Source organism: Sinohyriopsis cumingii, chromosome 14, assembly GCF_028554795.1.
Source record: "Sinohyriopsis cumingii isolate HCF-2022 chromosome 14, ASM2855479v2, whole genome shotgun sequence".
NCBI classification, from domain to species: domain Eukaryota; kingdom Metazoa; phylum Mollusca; class Bivalvia; order Unionida; family Unionidae; genus Sinohyriopsis; species Sinohyriopsis cumingii.
The window spans coordinates 115219585-115231670 of NC_142974.1; the positions used below are offsets into that span (position 1 = coordinate 115219585).

The following is a 12086-nucleotide window of genomic DNA, read 5'->3' on the forward strand; positions in this document are numbered from 1 at the left end:
AGTGTTACTTCCAAACATTTTCCTGCAGAGGTGGCAATTTACGGCGCCACGGAAATCGATTTTGTTTTGCGTGGTAAACCTATTTTGAGCCTTCATGATGTCATTTATTTTACTGGCAACATAAAGCAAATCCAAAACAATTTTTTCCACGCAACCCGGCCCTCGGTAAAGTCTCACGTAAGAATTCTACTGTTCCTTTTCACTGATGATTTTATAACCAAACCTACACGGCATGTGCTACTGATACGGAACCGCATCTCCTTCGCGAGTAGGAACGATCACCGCTTCGAAATCGCAGGACAAGAGAAAAGGAACCCTCGTAGTGCAGTAAAAAATAAACACACATGGCAAATGAGATATTCTGCGTTGTCTCTTTAAGTGGCTTCATCGTCTTAACGTTAATGCAATCAAGGCAGCGTTTCTCGAGCTTCTACTGTGTGGTGAATCCTGTCAAACAGTTTGTTTTACAAAAGAACATCTGATACTTTCTCTTGGAGACCTGTCCGCTCATGATCCTGGAGAAATTTTTCATCCAACAATAGTGACGGCACCGCCTATCTTGTGGCGGTCCGTATGGACAAACAGGAGATCAATGGAGGTTTCTGGTGCATCATGGGGTGTCAGTTTGAGCGGGTACACTTCCTCGTCAATCCCAAATAAATTAATGCTGGTGTTATTTTCTTTTTCAAATTTTGGGATGTCGGAGACTTGCACCAGAAATGAAATTTCAGTGAAATTTAGCGTGCTTTTGGAATTGCGCATAGTGGCTGATACGGTCTGCATTTTTCTCCGCAGAATAAAGCGCGGGTAACACCGTCCACATGAAGCAATTGTTGTCGTCGTTTACAGCCTTGATGAAACTCTGGCTGTATGCTATTTTGTCGGGCACTGGTAACCACGAACTTGACCTGAGCGGATTATATTTGGAAGTGGTGACGATACGTCAGGTCACGAAATCGAGCACCCAACCAAAACAGATACATTACAAAATGTCCATCTCCTGTGCTATCTTCTAGTACAACGGAATTTGCCGTCGATATCTTGTACGTTGAAAAGAGCACGCTACCACGTAACAAAATTGGACTCGGTCACCTCTTGGATGTTGTTGTTGCCATCACCAAAGAGCCTAACTAAACGCACCTGGACGATCACATTGAATTTGATGTTGCGGTGCTCTCTGATCTGCGAATCCAACACGCGTTGTATACCAGATTCCAATACCGCGAAGATTTTATCAATCGACACGGGCTTGTCAAAATGCACATATACATTTTTGTCAAAACCCTCCTTCTAAACTCTATATTACATTTTAATCCTTCCCGAGAAAAGATCATGTGTGACACTCTTGAATCGTTACTGACAATGTAGTCTGGATTCCCCATTTAACATCAGCTTTTGCATCAACCAGTGTGATTTAAATCCGTTTGCAAAACACGCAATGGGAATCATGTATTGTGAATTATAGATGTGCTTGAAATCATTCATACAGTTCTTGAGAGACATATGTACGATGAGAAATACGTCCGTTTCAAGGTCAAAGCCCTGATGCTCTGGAAAGAGCGGTGTTTACTTTGCAGTGGGATGTTTGTGTGTGTGTGAGAGAGAGTGAGAGAAAGTTACGAAATTCAGATGAAGTTCGGTGTTTACTTTGCAGTGGGATGTGTGAGTGTGAGAGAGAGAGAGAGAGAGAGAGAGAGAGAGAGATAGAACGAGCGAGAGAGAGAGAGAGAGAGAGAGAGAGAGGTACGAAATTCAGATCCAGTTCATGGCGCAGAATTTAGAACAATTCCGTAACTGCGACAAAATTCAGGAAATGGGTAAATATGTCCAAAGTCACTGCAATGTGTCGAACACCAATTCAGCAGTAAGGATGACGGAAGACAAACGCAAGACCATGTCATGAACTTACTTGGTCTTTGACCAGGTGAACTTGAAAACGTGAGTGAAAACTCCTTTCCACTTTGTTCACAAAGCAATTATACACGGTGTTTCTATTCGTACATGCACCATGAACACATTGTAAACTTCTTTTCTGTATAACTTACTAGATACTTACTTAATGCTTAAGACATTGTTCTTTTGCACACAATCTGTTATCACGACAATAATTTCTAAATACAAAAGTAGTTATATACATCATTGTTCTCTATAGTGTTGCAGCCCCGGATCGTCACTATATTAGGTTGACAGTCCAGTCCTAACTTTGGCACTGCGTTAGGTTGACAACACTCTTGACCTAGTGTCAATACGACCGTAACCATTCGTCATTTCAACAACACAATGGCCACAGCAAGATCACAAGAGGTTATTTCCAGGCTGGTCAAATACAAGACTCTGGAACTAAAAACAGAAGAAGGTAAGTAATATAACAAACTTTATGCTTTTTGCTAACACGTCAAAAGGTATAAATACTGTTCAAAAAGGTACTAAGCTGGATAGGCGGAAATAATATACCATCGTCAGCATTTCAGCAAGCCTAAATCTAGACGACATGCTTATATATTTCATGTGCAGCTTAAGGTATAATATACGTAATGAAAATGTTCAGCAAATTTACTTAACCCTACTGTATAACGTTACCATTTTAAATATACAGGATGCGTAGGAGATAGACCGGTTCACGACAATTGTCCGACTGTGCAGATAATTTGATGTTGTTGTTGTAGGGTTTAACGCCATTTTTCAGCACACGATAGGCTATACATTGCGGCCAGTATTAATGGTGGAGGAAGAAACCCGGGAAAACCCCGGAAAGAACCACCGACCCACGAGAAGCTACTGGCAAGCTTTCTCATATACCCACATTGGCTGAATCCGAGGCCCGAACCCATGTAGATAGAGGTGAGATGGCAGTGACCCGTAACGGAGAGCGCTTTGGACCACTCGGCCATTCGGGGCCCCGCAGATAATTATGGATTTAAGGATGGAGTCTTCGTATGCTCTTTAGTAATAAAATACTTTGGATTACATTATGTATTTACCTCGTGCTAAACCCAAATGAATCCAATATATATCTTTATGTTGGCATAATATCCTATACCGATCTTGAAAATTGCAAAATTTACGGGCCTAATTTGACCTGCATTGCTGTATCAGGCTTTGGATTGATGGCAATCAGATCACCAGAGAATCCCTATACCTTTTATTAATGTATTCATGTGTTAATAATTGTAGTTATTTCTGTATGTATTCGCCTCTACAGACCCTGTGACGCACTAAAAGAAAAATACCATTGAATGTACACATAATCATATCTTTATAAAGTATATGTACATCTTCATCTTTTCACGTGGGTTTCTTCATTCAGGAATCAAAGTATTTATCGAAAGAAGTTTGAAACAGTTACATTATTTTTAGTTATAATATCTATTTGTGTCTTTCTAAAAACGAGTGAAAATTTAATGTGTGCTCTGTTCTAAAGAATGTATTGTCTGATGTTTGTAAAACGACTGAAAATTACCGGTTGCCCTTTTCAAAAGAATGTCTTGGATAATGTTTCTAAAATTGAGTAAAATCAGTATACAAAAGACTGTGTTGTAAGTTGTTTCTATAAATGAATGAAAATTACTTGGTGCCGTGTTTGAAAGACGGTGTTGTCTGACATTTCTTAGAATGATTGACACTTATTGGGTACCCAGGTCAAAAGACCTTGATGTTTCTAAGAAGAGGTGATAATTACTGTGTGCCATCTTTAATAGACAGATGTCTGATTCAGAAAATGAGTGAAAATACGTGAGCAATAATATAACACGTCCTTGGACAGACAAATCGTGCTAATCTCCCATGTTGACCATTCCAAGCACGTCCCACACTCGTTGCATGGGCATAATCCGCTTCGATGATGTACAAATCGGTAAGAGAACTGTAAAATGCTTCTCTGGCCAGCAGAGATATTTCTTCGAGTCTACTCCTGTCGCTCACGTGCTCGAAGGGATAAACCCCTTTAAACGTCACGTACTAAGTCATGATCCCGTACCCTTCATGATGTCATTGTTTTTACTGGCCACATAAAGCACATCCTGAACGAATTTTTCCACATAATCTGCAAAGTCTCGCGTCAAAATTGTGCTGTTCGCTTTCACTGACGATTTTAGAAACAAAAACTACACGGCATGTGCTATTGATACGGTGCATTTCCTTCGCGAGTGGGAACGATCAACGCTTCGATATAGACGCATACGACAAAAGGAACCCTCGTCGTGCAGTAAACATTGTCAAATGAGATTTTATTCTTTCTTTATTTTAGATGGCTTCATCGCCATGACGTTAACTCAATCAAAATAGAATTTTCGAGCTTATCCTGTGTGGTGAATCCTGTCAAACATTGTTTTACAAAAGAACATCTGGTACTTTCACTTGGAGACCTGTCCTCTCATGATCCTGGAAAAATGTTAGATCCTTGTGGCCTCTATATGGACAAACAGGAGATCAATGAAGGTTTCTTGTGCACCGAGGGATATCAGTTTGAACGGGCACACTTCCGCGCCAAACCCAAATAAATTAATGCCGATTTTATTTTCTTTTTCAAATTTAGGGATGTCGGCGACTTGCACCGGAAACAAAATTCCAGTGAAATTTAGCATGCTTTTGGTATCGCGCTTAGTGCTGACAAGGTCTGCATTTTTCTCCGCAGAATAAAGGGCGGATACCACCGCCCACATGAAGCAATTGTTGTGTATGTTTTCAACACTGATCAAACTCTGGATGTATGCTTTTTGTCGGGCACTGGTAACCACGAACTTGCCCAGAGCGGATTATACTTGGACGTGTTGACGATGCGTTTTGTCACGACATCGAACTCCCAACCAGAAGAGATACATTGAAATTGATCTACCTCCTGTACTATCTTCTTGTACAATGGGATTTGCGGTCGATATCTTCCACGTTAAAAAGAGCACGCTGCCGAGTAACAAAATTGGACTCGAGCACCTCTTTAATGATGTCGTTGCCATCCTCAAAGAGCTTAACTAAACGCACATAGACGATCACATTGAATTTGATGCTGCGGTGCTCTCTGGTGTGCGAATGCAGCACGCGTCGTATACCAGATCCCGATACCGCGGTATTTAATCGATCCCACGCGGGCTCGTCAAAATGCACATTTAAAATTTTGTCAAAACCCTCCTTCTAAATTCTACTGTGTATATACGATATGTTCTTTAATTGATTGTTTATTATTGCTATAAAACCTATCCGATGCTGGCGTCTGTAGTTAAGCGTTTTGATGAGATTGTGAAGATAGCGAATCGTAGTTATTCCCGAGTTGCTTTTTGCCGAGATAAACCCCCAACGTGTACAAAAGAGTCAACTGGAGACGGTACCAGCAACAACAGTTGTCAGCCCAGAAGCATTATCTGCAATACCACATAGAAAACAAACTGAATCATTTTAACATTAATGCGCAACAAGGACAGCAATTTTGTCATTTGCTAAAACTGGTAACGTGCTGGCCTTTTCCCGCCGGATACAATTTTATTAAATTCGATTATGTGTTCAAGCGTAATTTTGAGTTGATGGGACTGCCCGAACATGTTTGTAAATGCCGACCCGTCACTGGCAAAAACGTGTTAGCGGCTTATGACAAAATTATTTTTCCTGCGTTATTAACGCCGCTGTCGGGATCCACACGTTTCTACGAGTTGAATTTGTCTGGGAAACCAAAGAATTTTATGAGAAATTTTTTGCCTTTAGTCTAAATGACTTTTTCGATGCTAAACACGTCCTGGCTGCTTCATAGTAATTTCTGCTAGTTAAAACACCATCAATAGGCTCTCCTTCCACAACTTTAAGCGTGTAAATGACCGTCAGCGTCTTCTGAATTTTATCTACCATAAACACTTCCTGTGTCTGGTTCGGTGTGTATCCTTTTCCAACGGTGCTTTATCTGCTGATTCTTACGTGGTCGCCCACCTGAAATTTATGCTTAAAATAACGCGTTTGTCACTTTCAGTTTACGGTCATCAGGTCGTGCTGCAGCGCGCGTAATGTTTGTGCTGTCAAACCTTGTGTGATTGTATTGGTTCACAATCTCCGGTTAAAGATCTAATACCGATGAGTGTTATCACTGGAAAATGTTTTCCACGTGCGGTTCATCGGTGTCCTGTTCATCCGCTCAGCGACCACATCTTTGCCCTGATTTCGTGTGCTGTACAATACAATATTAGTTTTTGAAGCCAATCCGAGACGGTTTTATTGTAAAACCCGCTGCCGTGATCCACCCATAATTTTCATGGTTTCCGCGACTCAGCACCGATAATGCTGTCTAGTGCTTCAAAAACAGACTGTCCTTTTAATTTTCCAACGAACCACATTAGCGATAGGGACCTCATCATGTTACACAGCAAATGCTGCATCACTAAAGAACGTCTTCTCCAAATCATGCACACCACTAACGTGTAAGTAACCGGTGAAACTGTAGAGTGCTTTTTTGTTACATCGTACTAAAATATGAGGAGGAGCGAACCAAATTTCGAAATAAACCATATTCAAACATGTCAAAAGAAACATGTTTCAGTGTGTTCGGAACCGCTTTTTAGATGCTACTACCTGGATTTTCGTGCGTTCTTCGTCCACCAAATATATCTCCGACTATATATAGGCTATCACGTGATGCAAATCAGCGTCAAACCCACAAGACCACAAACTCCTCCATAAAAGATGGTGGTATGCACACTGAGATTTTTACCAAGCGACGTCATATGATGTCTAGTTGGCCTTTAATAAAAATCTGACTTACACAATTTTTTTTATTGTCACTCATCTCGAAAGGGCAGTTGTATCAACATTGAATTTTCACAAAAATACTTCTTATAAAATGTTCAGATCTGAATGAAAATGGCGACAATCAGATGTCCAGTATGGCCACCATGGTAGCCATTTTGAAAATCTTGTCATCTTTATTCCTTCAGAACGAAAAATAATACCAACTCGGGGTTTCCACCAGAATACATCTTATGTTGCATTGTTGTCGTAAAGCTGATTACTTCAGTGTTACAAATCCTGCTATCAGGGTTGACTCTGCCCACTTCAGTGTTAAGAATCTTGCTATCAGGGTTGACTGCTCACTTCAGGTAAGAATCTTGTCTACATCGTTGAACCTGCTTATTTTAATTTTAAAAATCTTGCTATCAGGGTTGACGCTGCTTATTTCAATTTTAGCAATCTTGATATATTGGTTGGTGCTGTATATTTGAATGTTATGATCACTGAATGTAATATATAAATTTTCATCTTTTCAAAAACACTTCATTTTTTTTAAAATTGGTAAATGTTTATTATCTTCAATGTTAGTTTGTAACACAACTTTCTTTGACAACATTCTTATCCCATCCAAACTTGTAACACATCTAACTTTGACCGTACTCTTATCCCATCCACATTTGTAACACAACTCTCTTTGACCACATCCATATCCCATCCAAACTTGCAACACGTCTTTGACCGCACTCTTATCCCATCCAGACTTGTAACACGACACATCTTTGAACACACGCTTTTATCATCCAAATTTGCAACACATCTGTCTTTGTCCAAACTCTTTTCTCACCCAAACTTGCAACACATCTATCTTTGTCCACACTCTTTTCTCACCCAAACTTGCAACACATCTATCTTTGTCCACACTCTTTTCTCACCCAAACTTGCAACACATCTATCTTTGTCCACACTCTTTTCTCACCCAAACTTGCAACACATCTATCTTTGTCTACACTCTTTTCTCACCCAAGCTTGCAACAAATCTATCTTTGTCCACACTCTTTTCTCACCCAAACTTGCAACACATCTATCTTTGTCCACGCTCTTTTCTCATCCAAACTTGCAACACATCTATCTTTGTCCACGCTCTTTTCTCATCCAAACTTGCAACACATCTATCTTTGTCCATACTTTTTTCTCACCCAAACTTGCAACACATCTATCTTTGACCACACTCTTTTCTCACCCAAACTTGCAACACATCTATCTTTGTCCACACTCTTTTCTCACCCAAACTTGCAACACATCTATCTTTGTCTACACTCTTTTCTCACCCAAGCTTGCAACAAATCTATCTTTGTCCACACTCTTTTCTCACCCAAACTTGCAACAAATCTATCTTTGTCCACACTCTTTTCTCATCCAAACTTGCAACACATCTATCTTTGTCCATTCTCTTTTCTCACTCAAACTTGCAACACATCTATCTTTGACCACACTCTTTTTCTATCCAAACTTGTAACACATCAGCCTTTAACCACACTTTGTCCCATCCGAACTTGTAAACAGATACACAGTATCACCTCATATTCAGATTATTGTTTTCATGTTGAACACATGAAAATTTTACATCACGTTCCTAAAAATCGTTATTTGAATTTATCACAGTATAGTCTGGAGCGATTATTATGATGCACATGGTTTTTCACTCGATTAAATGGATTTGGATTTTGAACGTAGCTTTAGCAATTTTTCAGTCATATCCCTTCGATCTCTACATTGTGGCAGTTCATAGTGATCTTTAGCACTGGAGCATCATGCCGCAGACATGTAGCATGATGTCCCACCCAGTCACATTATCCTGATGCCAGGCCGACCAGTCTTAATACTAATCTCTTAATGCCGAACGCCAGGCGAGGCAGCTGCTAGTATCATTTGTATGAGTCTTTGGTATGAATCGACCGGGGTTTTAACCGGCGACTTGCCTTATCCGAGGCGGAGGCTCTAACCACTACGTCACCGGAGCGAAAGATTTAAATGCAAAATGATCACTTTTATTTTGGGTCTGGAATCTAGAGGGTGTCTTTTACCAAAACAAATATGAGTGGTCATTATCTCAAATACCGCTATGATCAAGGGACATCGTATGAATTTTTTTTATGAGTGATTCGGAAATGCCTTTGTGGGGAAGTAAATTCTACATCTTTTTCTTTAAAAAAAAAAGAATTATTTGCCCAGGAACTCGATTGTATTTTTAGTGCGTGGTCCACGATTCGAGTTTGAGTAAAGAATTGACTGAAATTTCTCCATGCATTTTAAATTTACCTGTACACTAAAAGTCACATCAAAAAGACCAAATTATTTTTATTTTTTTAACTCTTAAACGGTCGCGGACAGTCGATTGTATACATATTCCTTGCCACTCCATACTTAAAACCCTTTTTGGGTGCTGGGTGAGGACAAAGATTTAGATGTTGTTCTAACTGCATTCACCATTGAGCTTCCAGGGTTCTTCCTCTACCAGTTTTACTGGCAGCCATGTAAGCCCTGTCTTGCGCTGAGAAATGGCATTAAACCCAAAGCAACAACAGCTAATAAATAAAAAAATAAACAAAAATATGCAAGAAAAACAACAGGAATAATCCTCACCATTACCATCATCATCACAAAAATAATATTACAACAAAAAAAAAAAAGAAAAAAAAAATAGAATTAAATAGCATCGTCCATGTCCATAATAACAACGAAGATGATGATAAACACGGGGAGGGGGGTGATGCCAGTTTACGGCAATTATGCTAATAAATAATTGAAAATGATAACAATATCGACGACAATGACATTTATTCAAAGGTTTCCACTACCGTTATCTCTTTACACACTCGTAAAAGTAAAGATCCAAATATCTTTTTCGTACTAAACTTTAGAATCCAACCTATGAATAAACAGTGTACATTACACTTAATAACCCCATGGCCTTGGCCTTCAATTGCACTGAGCATACCCCTCACAGGCTTTAAATTAGGTTCGAAATGCTACTGGAGAAAATCAGGACCTTCGATAAATGCAGCATACACAGTTAAGATCGCGTTCAATGCCTACTCAAGATTTATTCCAAAATGGGAAGACTTTTCGGAATATGTTGGTGGAATAATCTAGGAACTCTTTGTTTGTGGCGATGCAACACAGGTCTGACGATGTTAAAAGGCTGAACGCTGTCTACGTCACTCATCACTGATGACGTAACAATGAAAAGCCTTTGAACCGAAACTTAGACTGCTCCCCGAGTTACATTTGATATAAAAGTTACGACCGATTCAGGCACTTGACAACCGTATCTAATGTAAACAGAATGGCGAATGTGCGGTTGGCGGTTCGGAGTGACAAAACAAAAATCGATTTTGCCATATTTATCTACTGACAATAACTTGCTCAGACATTGAAAGTGCTACATTTAATCTATTCTGTGATGCAGTACATAAAATGTTTTACGTAACATTCTCTTTTATTTTATACACACACAACCACCCCTACCCAATCAAACAATAATCATAGGCGCTGATTGTTGTGAAGGGACAAGTATGATGTTCAGAATCATGTGGATACATATCAAGGGGTAAAAAGAACGCATGCCTTTGTTGTTGGTGGTGGTGGTGTTGAATACAGGAGATTCTGTCCAAAGTTGCCTTGATACAGTATATTTACCAACTGATATGGAAGTGGAGTCAGTATTGTCTTTGCCCTGAAGGTCTATACCAAAACTATTCATCTGCTGTACGGGTATAACGTTCTAAAGTCACCATAAAGTCCAATGTATAAGGAAATGACAAGAATGGAAGCCATAGGAACAAACAATGTTTTTGTTTTCTTTCTCAGTTTCAGACATTAAATGTCAGTATAATTATGCTAATGAAGAGATATGTGAAAACAGACAATGATAATAATACTAGCAATTGGGAAAAGTATGACTACATATATAGTCTACCTAGATGCAGAAAAAAATAAATATATATGCAAAGCCATATTTTTTAAATTCGCACACCTTAGCATGGGATGTGTTGGAATGCATTAATCTGACTGAGCATTGATATCATAGTACTTACACTTTGGTGAAATTGAAGGGTTTTGTTATGGAAGACAAAACATATCACCCTCCCTCCCCCTCCATGATAATGTCATTCTGCTATAATGGTACGTCATAGATGAACAGGCAAAATATAGTAAGGGGAAGTAAATGAAGTATTATTTGCAGTGTGATATACAAATACCTGATTTTGCAGTAAATGAAAATCACATATTTTGTGCAAGAAGTAAAGGATATGAAAAACTGCTATAAAAAACATTCAATCTAATGAAGTAGTCTACATAAGCATTCAACATATGTACCTTGCTTGAATATTTTTTTTTCCTAAACCGATTTAACAGTTTTTGGTTTAAAAACAAAACCAAATTAAAATTGTGATGTAAGGTGTACAAACTGAGCACTCTGATTAAAATTAGATCTCCACTGTTTTTCTTGTAGGACAGTGCAGCTCAGATTTTAATCAGATTGACAAACTGGAAGAATTGTTATAACACCATGAAAACCTATACAGATCATGTACATATTAAAACAAAACCTATTTACTTCATTTTATATGTCTACCATATGTGATTGTTTATGAACCATGCCAGCAATTGTTTTGTTATTTTTTTATATAATTTTCATTCTAAATTTTAAATATGTGTGCAAAAATAAAACATGATAACAGAGTCACCAGAATCTAAAGAGATCTTAGTACCTACTCAATACATTTAAATATCTGATCTGGCCTGTTTTGGCTAAATAGCTACTCAATACATCCAAATATCTGATCTGGTCTGGTTTGGCTAAATACCTATTTAATACATCTAAATATCTGACCTGGCCTGGTTTGGCTAAATAGCTATTCAATACATCTAAATATCTGATATCTGGCCTGGTTTGGCTAAATACATACTCAATACATCTACATATGTGATATCTGGTCATGATTTGACTAAATACATACTCAATACATCTAAATATGTGATATCTGGCCTGGTTTGGCTAAATACCTACTCAATACATCTAAATATCTAATCTGGCCTGGTTTGGGTAAATGCCTACTCAATACATCTAAATATCTGATCTGGCCTGGTTTGGCTAAATACCTACGCAATACATATAAGCATCTGATCTGGCCTGGTTTAACTAAATAGCTTTATTCTTGTTGATATCCTTGTTACAATTTACATGCAAACAAGGTCTGAGTTGTGTACTTAAATGATTTTAGCTTAATCTTCATCCTGTGGTTTATGTCAATCAAATCCATGTCTCAAATTTTTACAAATATGTCAAGATGAAAATTACAAAAAGGCATGAAAGTTTA

The 12086-nt window shown here is 38.6% G+C and overlaps 1 protein-coding gene across 1 annotated transcript in view; it reads left to right on the forward strand.

Annotated features, from left to right (window-relative positions):
* The first annotated feature begins 2280 nt into the window (after positions 1 to 2280).
* LOC149784645 (uncharacterized) overlaps positions 2281 to 12086 on the forward strand; it is a 129444-nt gene continuing 119638 nt past the window's right edge. Inside the window, exon 1 of the mRNA XM_089933021.1 lies at positions 2281 to 2356. Coding sequence (XP_089789147.1) covers positions 2281 to 2356 — 76 coding nt within the window. The remainder of the gene's footprint in view (positions 2357 to 12086) is intronic.